This window comes from Myotis myotis, unplaced genomic scaffold, assembly GCF_014108235.1.
Source record: "Myotis myotis isolate mMyoMyo1 unplaced genomic scaffold, mMyoMyo1.p scaffold_m19_p_1, whole genome shotgun sequence".
Taxonomy (NCBI): domain Eukaryota; kingdom Metazoa; phylum Chordata; class Mammalia; order Chiroptera; family Vespertilionidae; genus Myotis; species Myotis myotis.
Genome location: NW_023416313.1, coordinates 63,497,214 through 63,519,528, shown reverse-complemented (window position 1 = coordinate 63,519,528; position 22,315 = coordinate 63,497,214). Strand labels below are relative to the sequence as shown.

Here is a 22,315-nt window from a genome sequence, read left to right as displayed (position 1 = left end):
CGACAATATTAATTGAGCAAATACAATCTAAGAATGTAACCAAGCTGAAGTTGAAGCAGAAGAGTAAATATGCAAAATTTATCTAACATATGCTTCTCCCTTTGATCTTCTCTCCCTTTCTCCAATAATATATCTTCCCTGTCTACATTGCCTTAGTGTTACTAAAGTTAGTGTTTCACTCTTTATAATATTCTTCATCCGGGTCAACTTTTTCCAGTAGAGCCTTATGATCTAATTCTTTCATTCTATCCCATTTCCACATATATTCTGTTTATTAAAAACAGAGAACAATAAATAAATTCATGTTCTAGTTGCAGGTTATTTAGAGTGGTAACTGCTAATGTTCAGATGGTCTTAAAAGCCCGAGTCTATGTGCAACAGTGCATAATTAATAACAAAGTATCAATCATTTTAATGAATAAAGAGATATGGGGTGAAGATGAGCATAATCCTATTGCTTTTCAAATCTTACCATAAAGGATCCATGTATAAGGCCATATTTGTCTCCCTGTAACTGTGAGTCTTTGATTCAAAACACAACCCTAAAATATTAAAAACCATTTATTTTTGTGCATGGCTACCATATATGAAAATAGTATTGATGTGCCTTATTTTTTATGTTAAAATTCTTTAATTCTGTCTTGAGTTTCTCTTGCAAGAGAGTTTTCTTAATGACTTCAGTAAATTTCACTAGCATTTTGGCAGATTCGAAGTTATCACTTCATTTGCCCATGTGGTCAACTAGAATCTTCGGTTAATTTTCACCTAAACTTTTTAAAGAAATACCTTTGCCAATTTTTATCCTTGCCACATTTTTTTTCTTGTTGCAAGTAACAAGTTTGGCCTTTGTCTCTGTACAATTTCTCTTTGTTAGTTAAGGCTCATTAGCTGTCCTTTCATTAATAGCAGACTTCATTATTCAAATACAATAACATTTTACATTTTTTAATCCAGAATTACATGCTTCCATGAGAACATTATCTTTAAAAAGTTTGGTCTGAAATTAATTATATTATTACTAACATTATGCATATTATTATGCATATTATTAATATATATAATAATTCAAAAAATTAAAATATTCTTATATTGTCAATTCTTTTCCCAGAAATAAATAGTGCATAAGATTATATTGTGTTCCTTTGCCTTATTAAAGTAAAAAAAAAAATTGGGAAATGAGAAAATAATGAGTAGATATTACCAGGCAGGGGCACTCATGAACAATGTTATCATTCAAAAAAGTACATTTTTATTGCATAATGCAAGAGAGATTCATAAAAGGCAATTAAAATGAAAGGCAGCCTATAATATTAAAAATATAACATGCTTTAGGATGCTTTATAACACTTCACTTTAGTAACAGAATCCTTATCTAATGGGGAAAACAAGAAACATATTTATAATTTATTCCTTTTGGGTATAAATTCCTTCTATCCATAGAAAATTTTAATATTTATAAAATTAGCATTCTATCAATAAAAATCCTTAAAATATTTCTTAAGTCATAACTTTAAAAATGCTATCACTAGACTAATCAATAAGTTTTTGGTTTTCATTTTCTACTGAATACTATACTTAAATACAATGTAATTGCATTGCATTGAATTCCATCATTCATTAAAATGCAATGTGGCTCCATAATTTATTTTCTTTAATGACCTCTAAATTATTATAACCAATAAAAAACTAACAAAAAATTTTGTTAGTTTCTTGATATGTCTTATATTTGTGGGTAATTTCCATTGTTGATATTAAGTAAATCAGATAAATCAGATTAGAATGCTAGGTGCTACATATTAATGTCATTTTCTATGTTTCAAATCACCCAGAATGAACTTAATTTTGTACTTATTATTGACTTTAACATTAATTTTAAAAATTACTTGTAGATCTGCTAGTACTGCTACTTCTTTTTGTCCCACATGCATTCCTCTTCTCAAAATGAGCAAATTATTTTCAAATTAGTTGCTTTAATAAAGTTACATGGTCAAAATGTAAGCATAGCACAATCTTCTAATGCTTAGAATGACTTTAGATTTCTATATCTTATGTTCTCATACCACTTAAACAAAGATCCAAAGCAGCACAAGAATTATCTGTGTGTGTCTGTTATGAAGCTATAGAATCAGAATAACTCACAAAATACCTGACGTATATCTCTTTCTTTATATAATACTAATACAAGAGGCCTAATGCATGAAATTAGTGCATGGGTCCCTAGTCCTGGCCTGCAATCCAGGCTGATCTGTGGGGCGACTGATGGGGCGGGCTCCCACTGGCACCCACCTTGGCTGGCCTGAGGCCTGAGGGCTAGGGGCAGCTCCTGTGTTGAGTGTCCTCCCCCTGGTGGTCCCCATGCATCATAGCAACTGGTCATTCCACCAGTCGTTCCACATTTGATCAATTTGCATATTAGGCTTTTATTATATAGGATAATATGTCTTTAGTCTATGCTGTTTTCTTGTGTTTATTTATCTCTGTTCTCTCCAGTGGATAATATCTATATCCCTGTCATATATTATTTTCTATTATCTGTGTTTAGATGTCTACGTATCCATCCACCTACCTATCTAGATATCTCTATTCTTGTTAAAAAAGATAACTCTACAAATAGTAACCAATAACAACTGTTTGATGATATTATAGGAACTTAGAGATCTGTGATTTTATCCTTAAATATCAGGCTACCATTGCCATGTCATGACTCACCCAAATTTCATCTTGAAAATTGGCATAATAGCCTCAATATATTTTAATTTGACTACATTGTAACAACAAAAACAAAAACCTTGGCTGGGAAAATCTTCTTAGGATTATAAAATATCTAACTTACAATTATTTTGGAAAATATTTTATCAGAAATTTCAACTGACCCTCAAGCACACCCACATTTATTTTTTTTTTATTAACAGATGCTTCTGTTGACAACAATGAGATAAAACTGAATGCTAAGTCAGTATGGTAAAATGTGGCTGTCCTTCAAAATAAAAGAAAAGCCTTCAAGTAATTAATGGAAATATTATCTCTACTATCATAAATAAAACCTGGGGAGTGAAAAAAAAAAAGACCAAAAATTAAATATTACATAAAAAACATCAAAGAAGAAAGTTAAGCCTGGCCAATGTGGCTCAGTGGTTGACCATCAACCTATGAACCAGGAGGTCATGGTTCAATTCCCAGTCAGGGCACATGCCTGGGTTGTGGGATCCCCAGTGTGGGCGTGCAGGAGGCAGCCAATCAATGATTCTCTTTCATCATTGATGTTTCTATAGTATCTTTCCCTCTCCCTTCGTCTCTGAAATAAAAAAAATGTATTTTTTAAGTTAAAAGTAGGATAGAGTAGTGTAGCCAAACATGTTTTCATTTCTTTTATTTATTTATCTATTTATTTATCTATTTATTTATTTATTTATTTATTTTAATAAATCTTTATTGCTGAAAGTAGTACATATTTTCATTTCTTAACAATCAGGGTTTTTAAGAGAAAATTATGAGAATTGCTGTTATTTTATAGAAAAATGTGATAATTTTTATTAGTGAGATTTTAAATAGATTTTCCCTTTAAATTTAATAAACTGTAAAATAACAATAAATATATTTAGTGATTGGTTCCATATCTATATCTATATATATATATATAAAAGGCTAATATGCGAATTGTCCCTCCTACCCTTTGACCTATCGACCATTCACTATGCTGAGCACTGACCACTAGGGGTCTGATGCTCCAACCGGTAGGTTCGCTTGCTGCTGGGGTCTAGCTGATCAGGACCGGGCAAGATGGGCCAGACATGCCCTAGAACCCTCTCATGGTCCCTCCCCAACCCTAATCATGCACCAGTGTAGTCCCTCGGCCTGGCCTGTGGCCTCTAGCAATCCAGGACCCCTCAGGGAATGTCGGAGAGCCAGTTTTGGTCCGTTCCCCGCAGGCCAGGCCAAGGGATGCCACCAGTGCACAAATTCGTGCACCAGGCCTCTAGTTTATAATAAAAAGAAAAAAAGAAGAGACCTCCCCTTTATTGCTTATCTCTAACAGGCAAAGTTTTTGAATTGTGGAGAGACAATCTTATAATGCAGTGAAAAAACATTGAATTAGAAGTCTAGAATTGGTTTTTCTAACAAACTAAAAAAATTTAGGAAAACCATTCAACCCACAACCTCAAGTACTACATATGTAAGATAGAGATGTTTTAAGAAATAACAGCTATATTTTTTTCCTAATTCTGTGACCCTTCAGAAATATTTGGATAGAACGAAAGAACATGCCTACTTAGAAAAAAATGTGTATGTTTAATAATGAATAAAATATTCATGTATCTATTTTTAAAGTAGGTACAGTTTATAAGATTATACGAAAAAAGGAAATATATGGATGAGTTTGTTGTATAATGAATGTATCTAATACCAATTGAACAGCTAGAAAAGAAATAAAATCTAGGAGCCAGAAATGTTTTGTTAGTTTGTAGGAAATTGATAATGCTAGAGTCACAGTAAGGGAAAGAAGATGAAATAAAAATAAATATATGATTTTCAACAAATAGAAATTACACAGGATGAGAACTCACTTCCTGAATTGTAATTAGTTTATTTGTCCTAAGAATAATTCTCCAGTTTCCAATTATCTTTGGGAGGAAAAAATATCCATTAACAAACCACTTTCTGTGTGAGATACAAAAATATGACTGTGTTTTCCCCCTCACAATCCTAAAACACAGTGTCTCCCATTTAATGATAGTACACTATTCAAATCGTATTATTGCTCCAAATGGCTACAATCAGACATTCTGCAAAGCATGAGTCAGGGATGAAAAGATTTCTCATCTCAGTTTGGGATACAGAGTCATATCAATGTTGAATGAATCCAAGATAAATTCATGAGCAAAGCTTTTCAAATACTTTTCCATTTAAACCCATGCAAACTACTATTATTCAGGTACTCTAGGGTAATAAAAGTTTCCATGGCTGCTGATTAAGAATTGCTTGAAAACATTTTCAACAGATAAGTGCTTTTCTCCTCATGAGCATCAAGTAACTTTCTCAGAGTGATGATATTCAGGTAGATGCATTCATTTTGTTAATTAAACATTTCAAGGCATAACCTATAGTAAACCAAGATATTTTGGACTTCCTTTCAAAGTTAGATTCATTTCTCAATTTTGATTATTAAAAATAAATTCCAGAAATATTATTTTACTCCTATAATGGAGTTCAATAACACTAATAAAGTGCATTTACAGAATATTTAAAATCAAAGTTCACTGCCAATAAATGTAAAAGCTCCTTGTTGTACTTGAATTACTGTGATTAATAAAAGTAATTCTAATTACTAAAAGAGCATTTCCATTTCCAAATGTTTACTTTCCATATTGGAAATAGCTCCACACAAACTTAGCTCTCTACAAAACTTCAAGAGATTATTTATTAAATCCATAGAATTTTCTAAAAAGACACTGAAGATCCTGGTGAAAATGCTAAAAATGTTAAGTAATAACAAAAATAAAAATCAGTGCCTCAAAATAACATTTGTAGCCTCAAGAACTGAAGAAAGGCAAAGGAAATAGTACAGCTCTGGAAACATATATCAGCAACATTAAAGTTGCATGAATATAAAAATTGATCATAATAATACTATGCATCTAAATAATAAGAATTGTCCATCAGAATTCTTTGAAATATAACAAAACCTGAGATTTTTATAATATATATATATATATATATATATGTATGTATTAGAGACCTGGTGCACAAAAATTTGTGCACTCAGGGGGGGAGGTCCCTCAGCCCGGCCTGTGCCCTCTCGCAGTCTGGGACCCCTCAGGGGATGACCATCTGCTGGCTTAGGCCTGCTCCCCAGGGGATTGGGCCTAAGCTGGCAATCAGACATCCCTCTGGCAGCCCGGCAGCCATCGAGGGATGTCCACTTGCCAGCAGAGAGAAGACCTAAGCTGCAGTTGGACGACCTTAGTGCTGCTGAGGAGGCAGGAGAGGCTCCCACCACCACTGCTGTACTGGCAGCCATCAGCCTGACTTGTGGCTGAGCAGAGCTCCTCCATGTGGGAGCTCACTGACCAACAGAGGGCAGCTCCTGCATTGAGTGTTTGCCCCCTGGTGGTCAGTGTGTGTCATAGTGACCAGTCATTCCGTCTTTCTGCTATTAGGGTCAGTTTGCATATTACCCTTTTACTATATAGGATAGAGGCCTTGTGCATGGGAGGGGGCCAGCTGGTTTGCCCTGAATGGTGTCCCAGATCAGGGTGGGGGTCCCACTTGGGTGCCTGGCCAGCCTGGATGAGGGGCTGATGGCTGTTTTCAGGCTGCCCTCACCCCCTCAGGGTGGGGGTCCCCACTGGGGTGCCTGGCCAGCCTGGATGAGGGGCTGAGGGCTGTTTTCAGGCTGGCCAAACCTGCAACTGAAGCTCCCAGTCTCTCCTTTTTTGTCTTTTTCTTTTTTTTATTCTGGGATTTATTTACCTTCTGTAATTGAAACTTTGTTGTGGCTCCAGCTCCTAGGCTGGCTGGTTGGAAGCAGGTATCTCGGGTTTGTTTAGCTTCTATAATTGCAACATTGTTGCTTAGAGTTCAGCTCAGAGCCCAGCCGTGGCAGGCGGGGAACCGTGGCTTCCTCCATCACTGGAGCAAGCAAGCCTCATGTTCACTTCAGCTGCCTGGCTGCCGGCTGCCATCTTTGTTGGCAGTTAATTTGCATATCACCCTGATTAGCCAATGGGAAGCATAGCGGAGGTATGGTTAATTACCATGTTTTTCTATTATTAGATAGGATATATATGTGTGCGTGTCTGTGTGTGTGTGTATGTGTGTGTGTATGTGTGTATGTATATATATTTCTATACCATAAAAATTCCAGAAATGCTATTTTACTCTTATAATGAAGTTCAATAATACTGATAAAGTATATTTGCAGAATATTTAAAATCAAAGTTCATGTCCAATAAATGTAAAAGCCCCTGTGGTATTTGAATTACTGTGATTAATAAAAGTGTTTCTAGCCCTAACTGGTTTGGCTCGGTGGATAGAGTGTCGGCCTATGGACTGAGGAGTCCTGGTTCGATTCCATCAAAGGCATGTGCCTTGGTTGCGGGCACAGCTCCAATGGGGGGTGTGTGGTAGGCGGCTGATTGATGTTTCTCTCTCATCAATGTTTCTTTTTTTAAAAAATATTTTATTGATTTTTTACAGAGAGGAAAGGAGAGGAATAGAGAGTTAGAAACATCGATGAGAGAGAAACATCCATCAGCTGCCACCTGCACACCTCCTACTGGGGATGTGCCCGCAACCAAGGTACATGCCCTTGACTGGAATCGAACCTGGGACCCTTGAGTCCGCAGGCTGATGCTCTATCCACTGAGCCAAACTGGTCACGGCAATGTTTCTAACTCTCTATTCCCTCTCCCTTCCTCTCTGTAAAAAATCAGTAATATATATATATATATATTAAAGTGTTTCTAATTACTAAAAGAGCATCTCCATTTCCAAACATTTGTTTTCCATATTGGAGAAAGCAGTAACTAAATTCATAGCAGAAACATTAAAAGCAATAATTTATACATGTAAGTCATCCCAAAGTCTCAAAAAGTTTTCCTTAACATAGTTTCTATCTAAAACAATAAAAAAATATCAAAATATGATTTTCCAGTCACTGAAAAATGGAACAGCTTGATCAGGACTAAAATCTTTATGGTTTCTGACTACTTTAATGTGCCAGGTATCCTGGTCACAAATGAAAAGAAAATTAATGGGGGGGAAGGGAGGATATGAGAGGGGCAACACTATCAGTTATCACCAAAAGCCATGATTACAATTTCAATTATTCATCAGGGATATGAACATGATAGTCATTAGTGTAAATGAAGGGCTCACAAACAAATGAGTTGTGAAAATTCTAGTAGTAAATTGGGTGAGATTATGTGCCCAGGCTACATACATTTTTATAATCGTTGCAATGTATAAAACCAAGTTCCCGCCAAAACCGGTTTGGCTCAGTGGATAGAGCGTCGGCCTGCGGACTGAAGGGTCCCAGGTTCGATTCCGGTCAAGGGCATGTACCTGGGTTGCGGGCACATCCCCAGTGGGAGATGTGCAGGAGGCAGCTGATCGATGTTTCTCTCTCATCGATGTTTCTAACTCTCTATCTCTCTCCTTTCCTCTCTGTGAAAAATCAATAAAATATATTAAAAAAAAAAAAATAAAATAAAACCAAGTTCCTGTAGAAGGAGAATGTGTAATTCACTGAAGGGGTTAAGATAAGCCTGGGAGAATAAGAGAGACATATAAGCAAATATTCTAACAGACTAAAGAGAAACTCAGAGGTAAGAGAAAAGCACATGATTTGAAGTTGAGTAACAAGACCCTGGAATTATGCTTTAATTGAACCTACCATATCATGAATGTCACTACATATTAAATTAGTCTGTTGTGAGTTTCCAACATTTATGAGCAAATGACTTACTATATGACCCCTTCCTGCCATTGTCTGGCCATTTATTCATCTTTGAAATAAACATTTGATATCTACCACTTAAAGTTCAATCATAACAATGAGACCTTGCCAAAGAAATATATATATTCTTTTACAAATTATAATATATGGAATTTAGAAACATTTGCATATATATGCAAATGTTTCTAAATTCCATATATTATAATTTAGATTGCTTTAATGATTATTGCTCTGGGAATGGGTCATGAACATTAATTTCCCTTTGTGGCTGAAACTAGACATGGGGATATTCAGTGGAGAGTAAGTACCGCCACATTGCGTAGATGAATTTGAGCTGGACTGGAGTTTCATTGGTGGTGGTGGAGGTGGTGGTGGTGGTGGTGGTGGTGTGTGTCTAAAGTTGGGGCGGGATAGAGTCTGGAGTGAACCACTATGGATATTGTCCAGTAATGTAAGAAGAAAAGTGAACTTTGCCTCCTCTGCAACAGGTATGTTCTTGAATTCTTAATCCAAACAGTCATCTGCTGTGGACTAAAGACACTCTGGATCTCTTATTCACAGCACTTACTAGATTCTCTCCATTATATAAAACTTTCAAGATATAAATTCATTGTTAGAAATATGACACTAAATAAGGATGGCAAGTTTTCCAATAATGGGCTTAATTATAGAGACTGGGTTAATACAGGCTACACTGACAATTGGATCCTCTGTTATTTGCTTCCCATTGAGCTGTAGATACTTGATTAAGAGACTTGTAGAACTTTAGAGTTAAAAAGGACATTAAACAAAACAAAAAGGTTAATGTTTCCTGCTGTTACTGTGATTGTCATGTATAATACTGTCAATCACACCTAATGTTAAATTTCTTTCTCCACCTCACATAGCAATTTCTTGTCAAAATAGCAACTAGATTGTATTTCTTGTGTTGGCAAAATGTTGACATAGATTATTGTCCATTTTCAAATTAGCATTATTTTAATCCTCATTATGTAACCTACAAACATAATTTCACTTAATCTTTACAACAGTCAGGGATAGTATTATTATCCACATTTTATAAATAAAGAAATTGAGACTCACTGGGTTTAGTAGTCCCAAAATCACACAGCCAGTAAGTAACAGGGTCTAAATTTCAGCCCAAGTGTGTCTGACAGAAAGGTTACATACTTTTCCCATTAAACATATAAATTTAGCCTAGTTGTTAAAAAGTGATCTTGAGCTACAAATACCAATAATTCCTATTGAGCATGCACTTTTGTGGGTGATTAGAATAATCAATCTAAATATTTGTTTGGAATAATCAATAAACTGTTTCCCTATCCTCTGTGAATACCTGCAAAGAAATTGCACATAATCTTACCTAATGACCAGTAAAATAACTGAGTATAATTTTGGTGACCAACTCTGCTAAGCATGAGGATACGACGATGGAAAGGTCACCCTCAACTGCCTTCCCCTGCTGGCCTGGTCGCCCCCAACTGACCTCCCCTGCAGGCCTGGTCATCTCCAATTGCCCTCCCCTGCTGGCCTGATCGCCCACAACTGCCCTCCCCTGCTGGCCAACTTGTGGCTGTGGGCACCGCCATCTTTGAGGGTTTGGAAGTTAATTAGCATATTCCCTCCTTATTGGCTGTGAGCGCCACCATCTTTGCAATGGCATGAGGGTCAATTAGCATATCCCTCTTTATTAGATAGAATGTTTACCTATACATGCATTATATATATATATATATATATATATATATATATATATATATGTATATATATACACACACACACACACACACACACATAAGGTTTTTATATATAATTATATGAATGCATATAGTTTCAGTTTACAAAAAGTGCCATAAGGAAACATAAAGCAGAGTAATATGAAAAGTAAATGTTATTTTAGATATCGTAGAATCAGAATACAAGTACAATGTTGAAGAATACCTGTATAATATTTAATCACTGGCCATTTGAAAGCTAGGCTGTTATTTCCTCTTTCTAAGTACAAGGCAGAAAATATTTTAGTTCATTAAAAGTACTTTTTGCAAAGCAGTGCATTTCCCAAGAATGTAAAGCTACAGATTTTATATTTCTAAACTTAATGTTGAGAACTTGAGTAAAAATTCTAAATCTATCTGAAAAACAATTATACCTAGGAGTTAGAAATCTCTGCTGTACCATTTTATTTCATCAGCTTACTAAGAAAACAATTTTATGAAGATACTAAGCATTACTATGCAATTAAGATTGGTTGCAAAACCAGTTTTAATCTATTTTTTCCAGACCACATTTTCCTATTAGTGATAAAGTTCAAAGACATTAAGTATAGAGTATTAAATTTTAATGCTGGAAAAAACCCAGTCTTCATAGTAAAAAGTGAGTGGCATTGGCAAAACAAAACAAAACTAAGACACATAAGGAAAAACAAACAAACTAGTGTGTAAAATTTCTCTTCTAAGTAAAAAACAAAATTGATCCCTTAAATATTTAATTTAATATTTACTTTTTATATCTTTGAATAAATTCCATTTTAGAAGATTGTTTAAAATACTATTATTTCAATTATTTTTCTTTTTGGTAATTTTTATTGTGATGAACAGAAACCAGAACAACCAGAATTTTGGAGAACGTTTAAAGACATAGAAAACTTCGATCATTTAGAAATTTGGCTTTGAGGTTCACCTGAATTTATCTTCAAGGATACAGTGTCTAACACCTTGAACACACCATCTACTGAATGAAACACCACTTTACATAAAAGTAAAAGAACATGCAATAGGTATCAAAGCAGGAAATCTCTTGTTTTGATCAGCAGCAGTGAAAATTAAGTAATCCTTTTCACATTCTCTCCCAATTCTGAAAAATGAATTCTCCGTACCAGGCCAATACAGACAAGATTAGTCCAACATTTGTGACTGGGTCAATATACATTCAAATCCTAAGCAGACAAACCCTACTCAGTTATGAGAGCTGACAGTATCCCTGCTCCAGGTGATAAGGCTTCAGGCATTGCATACACCTTGCTACCTGCAGCAGAATAAACACTGACAACTTGACAGTTTGTCGATTGGAAAGCCATTCAGTCTTTCTGAGACATGGAGATACTAGGAGTGGAAACAATTTTGTACGCACATCTAGTAACTACTGTCATTATTTGTATGGTAAAGTTTTCCCTTGATAAGTATCCTTGAAGACATTGTGTGTGTGTGTGTGTATGTGTGTGTGTCCATGTGAAAAAAACTGCCCCATTTATAAATAGAGCTGTCAATTCACAAACTAATTCAAAGTACCCTTAAAGTTACTTGAGAGCTTAAAAGTAGAAACAGACCACAGTAAATGCACATACAGGTAATAAAATTATATTTAACACTGTAAAGAAATGAGTATCATAAAATTCAGACTATTGGTTATACTATTCAGAAGGGAGGAGGTTGGGAATGTAGTATGAGCGGGTGTTTAGGATGCTTGGTATGTCCTATTTCTTGACCATAGGTAGTAGTTGTTTCCTTGAAAATAATTCATGAAACTATCCTAATATTTTTTGAAGTTTTCTATGTTTATTATGCTTTAATATAAAACAATAATTAAAACACATTAAAATAGTTTCAGCTCCTCTAGCAGAGGTTTTTATTGCTGATTAGAACAACTCCTTAATTATGTCTAAGTTTCTCTGCATCCTATACTCAACACTGAAAAAGAACAGATACTGAAAGAACCTCTTAACTTGATACAGCAACATTATACAATTAGAAATTTATAGTTATGAACCCTGTATGCACATATGATTACCTTGGGTTTTTTCCTACCTCAAATATGTAAAAATGGCAAATTCAAACTATAGCAGCCATTTCCCCAGGGACTTTTATATTTCTCCTCAAGAAAGTCATAGTTCCGGGAGTTCATGAAATATTCTTTAATGCCCTCAGTTTCTTCTTACATGTGATCTGAAGTATAGCGCCAGAACTCAGTTCCTGCAAGCCATTTGCTACTTCTGCATGCCACATATAGAAGCTGAAATACTGAAATATCAGTTTTATAGAAGGACTTCACTCTTACTAAATGAAATTCCTCTAAGCTCTTTTTATGATTTTGTGCATGTTACAAGTTAAAAACCAAGCAGCTATGCATTGTACAAATATTAAATTCATTACTCTACAAAAATTATTATAATGAATGAAAGATTATGCTAGCTCCCTAGGAAACCATCAGATTCCTGTACCCTTCTTCCTTTAAATTATTCTGAAGCATAAATAGAATTCATTGACTAATACTTCTGGTAAGTACTTAAGGTCATTTAAATGTCTAATTCTCCCCCTTTCTTCTTTTATAAATTACAGTAGAAACTGCAATGTATACTGTGAGTGTACTGTATGAAGACAATCAAACACAACCACAGTTACTGTAGGAAAAGCATATTTATCAATGTTTCTGGTCTTACTTTGCGAATGCCTCGGCCAAGCTCCTCTCCATAATTGGTTCCAAGAATTTCAAAGTGGACGTTGGGATTGCCTCCATTTTCTCCAAATTCTAGCTCTCCAGTCAACCCACTAACTCCACCCTACAGCAGAGAAAAGGTACTGACGTAAGATTTCAGAAAGAAAGTAAAATAATAATAATAATAATATAGCATAAAAGATAGTTCTAGTAAAACAATTTCCATCTATAAAATAAATATTATTTAAAGCATGCAATTTTTCATAGGCTACTTTTTAATAAGTGCCCAGCATAAATTGAAGAGCAATTGAATGTAATCTTGAGAATCACTTAATCCAAGTTTATCCACTTCACAGACAGAATATTTAGATCCAACGAGTCAAATGATTACACAAACTGACAGGATGTTACCGCTGAGACTGAATCCCAGGCTAGGTTTGCTGCCTTCATACCTTCTGACACACATGGATCCATCAGTCAGAAAACTAGATGCTTTTGGAGAGAACAGATCTGCTCTGGAGACACATTGGATAATATTCTTTCTCAGCACAATGCCATTCTAATTGGACCTTAAATGATTTCTTGGATTCTAAAAGCCAGGGTTTATAACCTATTAGAGGTTTATTTTTCCTCCTTTTTTAAATATCTTGTCTGAATGTAAAAAAGAAAGCTAAATTGGGCTTGAAATCTGTTTTTGCTCTTAACCGGTAGTGCTGGCTGTGGAGATTCATTGGGAATTTCCAAGCTTCATCTCTGATTCAACATGGCAGGTGTTCATTTTCCTAACAGATGGTAATGTAGGTCAGACTTCTCTCTTTCTTGTTTACCATTCTTTCCTCGTTTTAGTTTATCATTTAGGATTTTATAAGTAAAAATCATATTCGGAATCACTTCTAAACTACAGTACTTCTAACTTGGAATTTTAGGCTGGTAACCACATTTATCTGAACAAGTTATCTCAGTTTGTACATTGCTTTAAGTATCACCTCTATATTGTTTGATAATTAAATGTACAGACAGTCCCCAATTTATGATGTGTTTTGACTTACGTCTTACGCTTTTTTTTTTCAACTTGGCAATGGTGCAGAAGCAATTCAAATCAGGTATGAACAGTGCTTGGCATTTTGATTTTTTATTGTTAGCCTCCTGCAGTTCGATACTCTGGTGATGCCGGTCAGCAACAGTGAGTACAGCGAGGAGTCAGCAACGCAATTGCAGGGTAAGCCCCTGGTACTCTCCAGGGCACTTAGTTACCAGCGTTTTTTGGATATTGTGTCCTGAGCACATTAAGGTAAGTTAGGGTAAGCTATGACGGTTGGTAAGTTAAATGTACTAAATTCATTTTTGACTAACAGTATTTTCAGATTAGGTTTATTGGGACAAAACCTCATGTCACAGAGCACCTGTATTTCATTTGCCATAACCTCTAACTTAACTTCTGGTCTTTATTGGCAGGTATTATGCTAACTGCTATATCTCCTACTGCATATGTGTCTCTTTTTTTAAAAAAAAAATATATTTCACTGATTCCCCACAGAGAGGAAGGGAGAGAGACAGAGAGCCAGAAACATAGATGAGAGAGAAACATCGATCAGCTGCCTCCTGCACATCTCCTACTGGGAATATGCCCGCAGCCCAGGCACATGCCCCTGACTGGAATCGAACCCGGGACCCCTCAGTCCGCAGGCCGACGCTCCATCCACTGAGCCAAACCAGCTTCGGCAATATGTGTCTTATATCCGTTGCATAATGCTAAGTTCATAACAGGCATTCAATAAAACTATTGCTTACTCACTACTTTTAGTATTTAATCTATTTCATTTTTCAAGTTATAACCAACAAAACTGATCCTCCATAACTATTTCCTAATAAGCATCTTTTCTTTTACTATCCAACTTTATTAATAAAAATACGTTGAATTTGATGGTTCTGTGCTCTTCTCACGTATGATTTAGTCAACACCATGGATTTGGTCTATGCTGTCAGAATCTACTGGTTGTGTAAACCTGGCTAAGTTATTTAATTTCTCTATGTCACAATTTCAACATCTGTTAAATGGGATTATTATAAAATAATATACCAAACCCAGAAGGCCATTATGAGTTTTATATTACATGTAAAGAATATAGTAGTGTTCAATAAATTGTGGAAGTTTAATTACTATCATTATCACCAGCATTATCATCTATGTGATTTTTTCATTCTCTACTTTTGAAGGCTAATTCTGCTAAAAATTGTAAGCATGATCCTGATTTTTCAACTAACGTTTATTAGGGTAACAAAATGTCACTATATGCTTGAATATTCACATAGCTTTGGAAAATATTTTTTTTCAAAATTTGACTCAATTACATTTAACCAATTAGTGCTTGGATAGGAAAGACTTAATGCAACTGATCCAGGACCTGTTCACTCCTTTTACTGTTGGAGGGTAAGGATAGGGTGAGAAAAAAATAAGGGAGGTAAATTATCCAATTCTTTCAAGTCAGTTATATCCTGCATGTTCGCTCATACTAATATTTTAAAGAATTCAATTATCACTTAACATTTTAAAGATCAGGATAAGTGTAGTGGATCTTATGATCATTAATATCTACAAATGGTAAATACAGTGGGAGTTTGACTTACAAAAATGGTATATATTACTACATTTAAGTTCAAACAAACAAACAAACAAAAAAAAAAGTTCAAACAACTGGTATTCAGTAACATTTTATAAGAGCTTATCTTATCCTTAATCACACTTTAATAATATCCCTAAAATGTCATAACCTTAATTTTTTGTCATAGTGCTTTATTTCTAAGAAAAAGAGGAAATATATTGTATGTCAATATGATTTTTTAATTGCAAAAATGCTATACTCCTATAATTTCTCAACTTTTGAACATTAGACTGCCTGGCACTGCATTATTATTATTAGAGGCCTGGTGCATGAAATTCGTGCATGGAGTGGGGGTCTCCTCAGCCCAGCCTGCACCCTCTCCAATCCGGGACCCCTTGGGGGATTTCCAGCAGTTGGACATCTCTCTCACAATCCCAGACCACTGGCTCCTAACCACTTACCTGTCTACCTGCCTGAATGCCCCTAACTGGCCCCCTGCCAGCCTGATCACCCCTAACGGCCTCTGCCTGCTGGCCTGATCACCCCTAACTGCCCCCCCTGCTGGCCTGGTCACCCCCAACTGTCCCCCCCACTCTGCCAACCTGGTTGCCCCACACAGCCTGATGTTCGGTCATTACTATGACAGCATCCTGGACAATTTGCATATTCCTCTATTATTAGTATAGATTCCAAACCAATACTCATATGGCCATTGCAGGTCAATGTCTTAATTCTTAGCTTGTATCTAGTACTGAGCATCTTAGTCCACTTACATTATACAATGAATGAAACCATAAATCAGGGACCTGTATTTAGTTTACTGTGGCCTACTTTGTTCAACTTATGACTTTGTAATTTATCTCCTTTATGTTATATTATTTTCTAAAAACATTTAAAAATATTTTTTTATTGATTTCAGAGAAAAGGAGAGAGGGAGAGAGAGATAGAAACATCGATGATGAGAATCATTGATTAGCTGCCTCCTACACACCTCCTGCTGGGAATCAAGCCTGCAACCAGGGTATGTGCCCTTAACCAGAATTAAACCTGGGACCCCTCAATCCAAAGGCCAACACTCTATCCACTGAACCAAACCAGCTTGGGCTTTATGTTATATTCTTTTTTTTTTTTAAATATATTTTATTGATTTTTTACAGAGAGGAAGGGAGAGAGATAGAGAGTTAGAAACATCGATGAGAGAGAAACATTGATCAGCTGCCTCCTGCACATCTCCTACTGGGGATGTGCCCGCAACCCAGGTACATGCCCTTGACCGGAATTGAACCCGGGACCCCCAGTCCGCAGGCCGACGCTCTATCCACTGAGCCAAACCGGTTTCGGCTTTATGTTATATTCTTAATGAACTTTTAGCATGTTTAACCAGTAAAACCTTCTCACGAAGATAGAAGGGATGCTTGAGAGGTATTTCAAGCAAATAAACCCTTCAACTGACCCACACCTAAATTCTGATTTTTGATTGCTCAAGAATATTCCCATGCTCTTCACCTTTTTTTTTTCATTTATCCTCACATCAGCCTTGTAAACAGAACCTTGGCCAGGTGGCAATGAACAGTCATTGTATTCATGCATGCACAGTTACGGTTTTTAATCTCTTGATGATATAGCAGATTCTAAACAAAAATAAGCTAATGGGGCATTGCTAGTATGAATAGCACATAAATGATTTCTAAATGTCCTTTAAATTGAGAGTAAAATTTGCTGCCAGAGAAAACCAGTAAAATTGGTTTGGATTGCATCCTACCCTTTCCCCATTGAGCATCAAATACGGAAAGCATAAGAGAAGAAAAATTAAAAGTGTAGAATCAAGGTTGGGAATAATTTACCATTGGATAATCAGTTTCTGAAAAAGGAAATTTTTTTTCCTTAACAAATAGGATAGATACATTGGAAACAAGAAGAAAAAAATATTACTAAAAATTTATTTCACTCTGTTTATGAGGTTGAAGAATTTTCTTCTATACTTGATTCTGCAAACTAACATAGATTCTTTTGGTAGATCATATGGAACATCAAGTATTTTACACTCATCTAATTTCCTTATACATATTCCTAGGCTCCTTGCAAGCTACAGACTTGCTTGGTAACCAAGGACACCTTGTTAAATAAACATGAGCCCAGCAAGGCTGTGAGCACATTGAGAGATGCCAGACTTAGTGACATGTCCTGATACCCTCATGTTTCATAAGTTAATTTCAGATAGAGAAATACCCACAGAAGGAAAATACTACTTTTGCTACCCAGAAAAGAAATATAATGGGTAGATAAATACTAAGATACACGATGCAAGATAAAAAAAAAAATTGAAAACAAAAAATAATTTATGTGAAATGATTCGGGAAATTTTATATATATATATATATATATATATATCTCCAAATATTCATTATAATAGAGACTGGAGGCAAACTAAAAATGGGAGGTTACTAGCTTACTGATCATGCTATTTACATCTCAGGAAAGAAGAAATTGAGGCCCAGACAACTAGCTATTTGAGGAACCTGAACTAAAACCTTCATCATGTGCCTCATACTTGTTCCTCTAAATTATGTAAACTGAGTGCCCTACATAACATATGTATATCATGGTGGATTGCTTAAAATATATGTTGAGTTAACTTAAACTATACCATTTTACCCACTTTATGATTCAAATGCCATTGTAGTTGGAGTATACACTGAGTCCACAATAGAAATATTTCAAAGGCAGACTGATTTTTTAAAAACATTTGTGGCAACAAGTGTATCTGTGCACATTTTGTACAGAGGCTAACTTATATTCCAAGTCAACACTGTTTCTTGTAAGTCAGGTTATGTTTTCCAAAATTCTCTCTCTCTCCTTCAGGTGTATGAATTCTAAATGGTACCTAGTGATTTATATAAAAAACAAAGTAATAGGTTTCCATTCCTCAAGTATACAGATGTAAAAACAACAACAAAATCCCCAACTTTCCAGAGTTATTTTTGTCCAAGTCATTTTCTTCTTCTTCTTCCCACACATTCATGTTAAATTGCTAAATCTTATTTTAATAACCTAAATATCTCTTTAAGATATCTGCTTTCATCCATCTCCATGACCCACATAATTGCCATTACTTCTTCTGAATTAGAGCATCAGCCTCACAAATTGGTGTTTTCTCATCCAGTCCATCCAGTCCAATAGCAGAATGGATTCTCTACTTGGCAGCCACTGAGTAATATGATTTTGTTTAAAATACCTCAGTGGCTTAACCTTACCACTCAAAATTTAGCACCTTTTTACATGGTTAAAAAACAAATAAAACCTGTCGTGATATTTACCCTGCCTACTTCTTTGATGTAATGTGGAACCATGACCCTCTTCTGTCTCTATTCTAGCCATCTGGTCTTATTTTATTTTTTTATATATTTTTATTTATTTCAGAGAGGAAAGCAGAGATAGATAGAGATAGAGATAGAGATAGATAGAGATAGAGATAGAGATAGAGATAGAAACATCAATGATGAGAGAGAATCGTTGATCAGCCGCTTGCTGTACACCCCCATCCTGGGGACGGAGCCTGCAACCTGGGCATGTGCCCTGACCAGGATGGAACCATGATCTCCAGTCCATAGGTTGACACTCAACCACTGAGCGATGGCAGCCAGGGATCTGGTCTTATTTTAGACTAGGGGCCTGGTGCACGAAATTTTTGTACTAGGTGGGAGGTCCCCTCAGCCCAGCCTGCCCTCTCTGACAGACTGGGAGCCCTCAGGGGATGTCCTACTGACTGCATAGGGAGCGGGCCCAAGCCGCAGTCTGGCCTCCCTCTGTGGGAGGTGACCGGCTGATCAGGGGAAGGCGCCAGCCCCATCACCCCGCTGCTGCTGCCACTACCATCCACCGCAGCCGCCAAGGTGTTTTAATCAACACGGACTCCAGTCCCTTCACCATGAAAAATTGACAACTTTCTTTAGGCATTTTCAAGATGTGTCTTTCATAGGATATGACATTTCTTTCTTTCTTTTTTTTTTATCCTCACCTGAGGATATGTTTCCATTCATTTTTAGAGAGTGTGGAAGAGAGAGGGAGAGACAAAGAGAAACATAAATATGAGAGGAACACTTTGATTGGTTGCCTCCTGCATGAGCCCGGACCTGGCCCCGACCAGGGAGGAGTCTGCAACCTAAGTACATGCTCTTGATCCTAATCGAACCCGGACCCTGTGGTCAGCAGGCCAAGACTCTATCCACTGAGCCAAACCAGCTAGGGCAGGATATGACATTTCTTAGCCCCTCCAGCAGCGGATCTTCATTTTTTCCTCCAGGAGTGTGGTGGAAAAACCCTAGATAACCTTCTTGGATTCTTATAACTCAAGTTACCAAGAACACTGAAAGTGGCAGCATACAGGGAGCTTAGCCAATGAGAGGTCAGAAAAAGTGTTTACACTCGAACAGGTTTAGCCCAGTGGATAGAGTGTTGGCCTGCAGACTGAAGGGTCCCAGGTTTGATTCCTGTTAAGGGCATGTACCTTGGTTAGGGGCACATTCCCAGTGGGGAGTGTGCAGGAGGCAGCTGATCGATGTTTCTCTCTCATCGATGTTTCCAACTGTCTATCCCTCTCCCCTCTTATCTGTAAAAAAGTCAATAAAATATATTTTAAAAAAAGAAAAGAAAAGGTGTTTCCTTTTCAGCTCATGCACAGAGGACCCCTGTGTTGTGTCCACTGGGCTAGGGGCATGTCCCTGCCGACCGGGGGGCATGCCTCCAAGGCTGGGGGCATGCAGAGACCCCGGGCCGCACGCACAGCAGCTGCCAGGTCTCCACACACCCCTGAGGCCAGCAGCCAGCCCAGAGCATGCACAAGCAGCCATGGGGCAAGAACATCCACTTGGCGCCTGTGCCCATAGACCCGGAATGGCTGGGGGCGTTCTGGGAACCCAGACGCACAGGGCCTACACACAGGCCTACAGGCTAAGAGTGGCCTGGGTCCCAAGGATGTTCCCAGGACCCAGGCCGCTTGGTGCCTGTGTATGCAAATTAACCTGCTATCTTTGTTAGGTTAATTTGCATACTCACTACTGATTGGCTGGTGAGCGTAGCAGAGGGACAGTCAATTTACATGTTTCTCTTTTATTATATAGGCTCTTTAAATGTGACAAGCTCCCTTTACTGCGAGCCTGCTATCATTCTAATGCCCTGCATGAAACATTCTTCCTCCCACATTTCTAGAATGCTCCTCTCTTTCTTTTCCTCGTTAATGACTACTCATCTTAAACATTTCCACTTATCTGTCACTCTTACACCTAAAGTAGGTTCTCCAGTCACATATTTCCAGAACAGTCGGTGTTTCCCCTTTCGGATGACTGATCACACTTGTAATTATTTTTGATATTTCTATTTTGATTCCTTATTCTGTGATTTCACAGTACACCATATGGTAGTATTTAATAAATATTTGTTGAATGAACAGACTGCCATATAAGAATTACAATAATTTCAATATTTTGCCATTTTAAAGAATACTCTTTTGGATATCAACATGTATCAAGATATCTTTTAGATATATATTTCAAAATGTTTCAATATGAGAAAATGAATTGGTATTAAGAGACTTGAGATCCTGCCACAAATGTTGTTATATTATATTTTCCCACATTCAGCATTGAAAATAATTACTGCAAAGGATTTAACAGAAATTGATTATTTAAGCCAATGTGGATTTAAGGGTCTAGCAAATTGTTTTGTTTTGCTTGGTTTTTTATTGAAGGATCTATCAAATCTTAATTGGCTTGCTAGTGCAGAATACACAGAAAATATCACTGGTTTTATATGTAATCATATATTTTAAAAGTAATATATTTTTTTAGTTTTTGTTTGAATCATAGAACAAAAGATATAAGCATATTCTTTCTAAAACTTAGCTCTGATTGTGTCAGACCCATGCTCAGAAATTTTTTAGTCATTCACTTACCTAGAAAATAAATTCCTTTCCTCAATTTATTTCCAGTTCAAACTATTTTCCCTATGTACTTTGTGTCCTCAAGTATTTTCATCCATCTTTCTCATTGTCCACATATTTTATTCCAATAGATATGTCAGCTGGTGTGCCCCCACCACCTGAAGTATGTTCTTCTCCATAGCTTTACCTATCTCAAAACTGTTAATTTTCAAATTTGTATTGAGATGCTATCAGTTCCATGTACTTTTTTTCTAATCTAATTTATCTGTTTGGGATCAGGTTCCCCAGGAAACAGCTCTCAGATGTAGATTTGTGTGCAGGAGGGTTACCAGTGGCCCTCCTAGAAAAGCATCTGCAAGAGAGTGAGAAAAGAGGGGTTGGGCAGAGGGAGGGGAAATAAATGCAAACACAGCAGCAGCTCAGCTGATCCCCTGGGCCAGTCTCTAGTTACTTTACAATAACTTTTTGGAGTTATCTCAGATTGAGGCAAGGGGCTCTGACCTTTCTGGCTCTGCAATGACCAGTCATTGGGTGCATGCTTTTCTGGAAAGGAAGTGGAGAGCTCCCTTTGCCCTGGACAGGACAGTTCCTGGACCAGGGGGCTTGGCTGTGTGCTGTCCTGAGCAAGAGTCCCTCAGCCATGAAGCAGGGACTTGAGCATGTGCACACTGCACCATGGCCTTTTCTAAGATTCCACAGAATCATATTTTTAGCACATTTGGGGCCTTTGTTGTCTTGCCTTAGAGTATTGCTTTTTGTATAATTAGCCAATATTAGACTCTAAATTCCTTTTCAGATAATCACATACAAGAATTTGAATAATACGTTCCACACGCTAGGCATTTGATAAATATGTGCTAAACGAGCGAAGAATTCATGAATGAA

At 36.7% G+C, this 22,315-nt stretch overlaps 1 protein-coding gene across 1 annotated transcript in view; it reads right to left on the bottom strand.

Moving 5' to 3' along the window:
* The window catches only part of GRID2 (glutamate ionotropic receptor delta type subunit 2), a 1,375,820-nt gene that overhangs the window by 531,468 nt on the left and 822,037 nt on the right, over positions 1-22,315 (bottom strand). Inside the window, exon 8 of the mRNA XM_036339775.1 lies at positions 12,894-13,013. Within this exon, the coding sequence (XP_036195668.1) occupies positions 12,894-13,013 (120 nt within the window). The remainder of the gene's footprint in view (positions 1-12,893; positions 13,014-22,315) is intronic.